Here is a 3,421-nt window from a genome sequence, read left to right on the forward strand (position 1 = left end):
ATACCATACCATACCATACCATACCATACCATACCATACCATACCATACCATACCATACCATACCATACCATACCATACCGTACCACTTTATTTATAAAGTGCTTAAAACAGCAAATACATAGATCCAAATAAGTAAGGATAGAACTAAATGGCTAACTTTATATAATACAGTAGTCCCTTGTTTATGGCTGGGGTTTGGTTCCCAGCCTCCCTGCCAAGGGCGTCAGAAGCATCCGTAATGTGTGTGCGTGTGTGTGTGTGTGTGTGTGTGTGTGGGGGGGGGGGGGCACAATGATGTGTGTAGGTGTGCGTGTGTGCACGTGCACGAGCATGTGTGCACGCATAAAAAAAAAAGGTGTTCACTGAGTGTGGCTGAGTGGTTGGAGCAGTTGTCCTCCAATGCGAGAGTTGGGGGTTCGAATCCATCAGCAGTCACATGCTGAAGTGTCCCTGGGCAAGACACTGAACCCCTCATTGTCTCTGATGTGTGTCCCATCAGTGTATGAATGTGATAAAGATAAATAAAATATAATAAAAACAGTGCAGAGCATAATTCAGTGTGTGCTAAAAGCCAGGGAGTAAAAACGTGTTTTTAAAAGAGTTTTAAAACTGGACAGTGAAGGGGCTTGTCTGATGGGAAGAGGAAGATCGTTCCACAGTCTTGGAGCAGCAACAGAAAAAGCTCTGTCCCCTCTGAGCCTCCGCTTAGACCTCGGCACCTCCAGGAGCAGCTGATCAGCTGATCTGAGGCACCGAGCAGGACAGTATGGGTGAAGCAGCTCAGAGAGGTAGGATGGAGCAAGACAATTTAAACTTATAAAAAACAAATAAGATAATCTTAAAATGAACTCTAAAATGAACAGGCAGCCAGTGGAGTGAAGCCAGAGTGGGGGTGATGTGCTCCCTCTTTTGAACTCCAGTTAGAAGCCGAGCAGCAGTGTTCTGGACCAAAAAGGGATGAGCATTATACATTTCTTCAAGAAATGCTATGCTGTTAATTTGTAAAGCATTCAAAAGAAACTCCTCAGAAGACAACTTCAGTAAATTGTAATAAAGTAGAATATATTGAGTAATCTTCTCCACTTCTGTGCCCATCAGGTGTGGCGCTGGCATCCAGGACAGGAAACCTCAGCACATCAGAGATCATAACCCCCACAACCCCCACCTCCAGCAGCCACAGCCGGCTCGGTGGAGCTCCCACCCCACACCTGCTCTCAGGGTTAGCCAGCGGCCACGGGGTTGAGCACGGGAAAAGCAACGGTGGCCTCGTGGGACTCCTCGGCCCACCTCCAAAGGTGGAGCGAGGGCGGAAGAAGATCAAGGCTGAGAACGGTTCTTCACTTTTGGTTGTGCCATACCCGATCCTCGCCTCGGGAAACGAGCAGTCCTGTGTCGCCATCACCCCAAAACAAGGGAAAACCTACAGGTAGAACAAATGCTTTTCACAACTACCGGTACTAATAATTTTCCCTAAGTGCAAAAAATTTGTTGTGGTTGTAGTTGATAGTCATTCACAACACATAGTCTAAGAACTAACAGCTTTGGTTGGCTCTTTGTGTAGTCGCCTCTGTTATACTGTTAGCACAAGATTTCATGAACAACTGGATGGTTTTCAACGAACCTTTCATAATGTATTTATTGAATGTACAACTAACTGACACTCAAATTGGAGCTAACCCAATTTAAGATGGCAGACAACACTCACAAAAACAAAAATGACTATAAATCAGTCAGTTTTACAGATATTGTATGAAAAATCTGTGTGGTTGTATCTGAGTTTTTTTTTAATATCAAATATTAATACTGTGACACCAGACAATATTGCATGAGATCATGGAACACTTCATTGTCAACGTTTGACCGAAATGGTCACAACTTTGTTGTTTCTCTTAGTTTAGTACCCTTGCATGAAAGGCGGTGGGCGGTCTGCATTCCTTCAAGGAATGCCAGGCCTAAGGTTTATAAAACAGGTCGTTACCAAAAGATTGGCTGAGTTCAGACAAGTTCAAAATCAGCTACAACATGGAAATCCAACCAGTTGCGCAAACCAATAAACCAACAGGTGAGGTTGACAGTCCTGTCTTTTGTATCAGCAAACAATGGAAACAGTGGGTGTATGCAGAGGTAACGAGTGACAGGACAAAGGTGAGCCAAGAACAATACAAACACGGCTTTGACGGTAAACAGAAAACAAAACCTTTTTGTTTGAAAGTCATTCTGAAGTATAACTGCTGCATGCCTATTATAGCAACTTACACATGATTTTTTTTTTCATGCATATACTGTTACTTAGTTATTACCGTTTTCCAAATATAAAAGATGACACTGAAGCTGCTGGCAGAAACCTGCCTGCTGCACAGCAGCAGTTTAGCTGAAAGTGGTGCAATTTGACAGGTCAAACCATAAGAGTGCACCTTTAACAGACTGTTTAACTTGTTCAAGGCTATATAAACACTGTTTTAGGGACATGTTTGCCTACATGGGTCATTTGGACTGAATCATACCATGAATCAGTAGACTGACAACATTCATGCCAAACTGCAGCTCATTTATTTTATTCACAAAGAGTATGTGAAGACAGTCCTTGTTGAAGATTAGATGTTGACCTTTTTTCAACACGCACTCTGTCAGGTGAAGATTGTAAGAAGCTTCTGAAGGAGGAAGTTGGATCTAATTAGCATACCATGTTCAATCTCAAAATTTGTGTTTGTTTAAAAAAAAGCATCTTTATGAAAATAATTTTTCAGATTAGAGAGTATGACCTTTGACGTTTTGAACCACTTTGGCCATTGCTGCCTCAGAGGAGTTGACGGGGGAGAGGGCGGACTCCAGAAACCATCTTATCACCAGCAAACTGGTTGGCCCACCATGTGAGTGTGCTACTTATGGGACTGAGTTTGTTTTGGATCCTCGGACTGAAGTCCTTTGGATGAAGGCCGAAACGTTTCAACAAAATAAGAAACTGTCCAGAGGACCTGACTGAACTTTGTTGAATTTTCCAGATTGTTCTTGTGTTTTAATTCCCAAATAAATAGGTTCACACCCTCAAACTGGCATTGACTGGTGTCAACGCACACAAATCTTCAAAACCACCCCAAACACAGGAAATAATATAAGAAAAAACATAATTTTTTATTGACAGACAGGCGGATGTTTTGTTTTGCACTCGAGGTCAAGAAAAAGTCCACTACAGTAGTTCCTCACTTATCACGGGGGATCCGTACCCTGAAGACCCACAATAAGTGAAAAACCGCAAAGTAGGAATAGTAGTACAAGTAAGAAGTAGCGTTTATTTTAGTATATATGTATATGTATATATATATATGTATGTATGTATGTATGTATGTATGTATATATATATATATATATATATATATGTATATATATACATATATATGTATATATATACATATATATATA

General features: G+C 41.4%; 2 protein-coding genes across 2 annotated transcripts in view; one reads left to right on the forward strand and one right to left on the reverse strand.

The window, feature by feature from the left end:
* Positions 1-1,431, forward strand: part of LOC119411813 (zinc finger protein 362) — a 6,765-nt gene extending 5,334 nt beyond the window's left edge. Inside the window, exon 4 of the mRNA XM_037678743.1 lies at positions 1,100-1,431. Within this exon, the coding sequence (XP_037534671.1) occupies positions 1,100-1,431 (332 nt within the window). The remainder of the gene's footprint in view (positions 1-1,099) is intronic.
* Positions 1-3,421, reverse strand: part of foxj3 (forkhead box J3) — a 99,271-nt gene that overhangs the window by 66,049 nt on the left and 29,801 nt on the right. The window lies entirely within an intron of this gene.

Source organism: Nematolebias whitei, chromosome 7, assembly GCF_014905685.2.
Source record: "Nematolebias whitei isolate Nwh7 chromosome 7, NemWhi1, whole genome shotgun sequence".
Taxonomy (NCBI): Eukaryota; Metazoa; Chordata; class Actinopteri; order Cyprinodontiformes; family Rivulidae; genus Nematolebias; species Nematolebias whitei.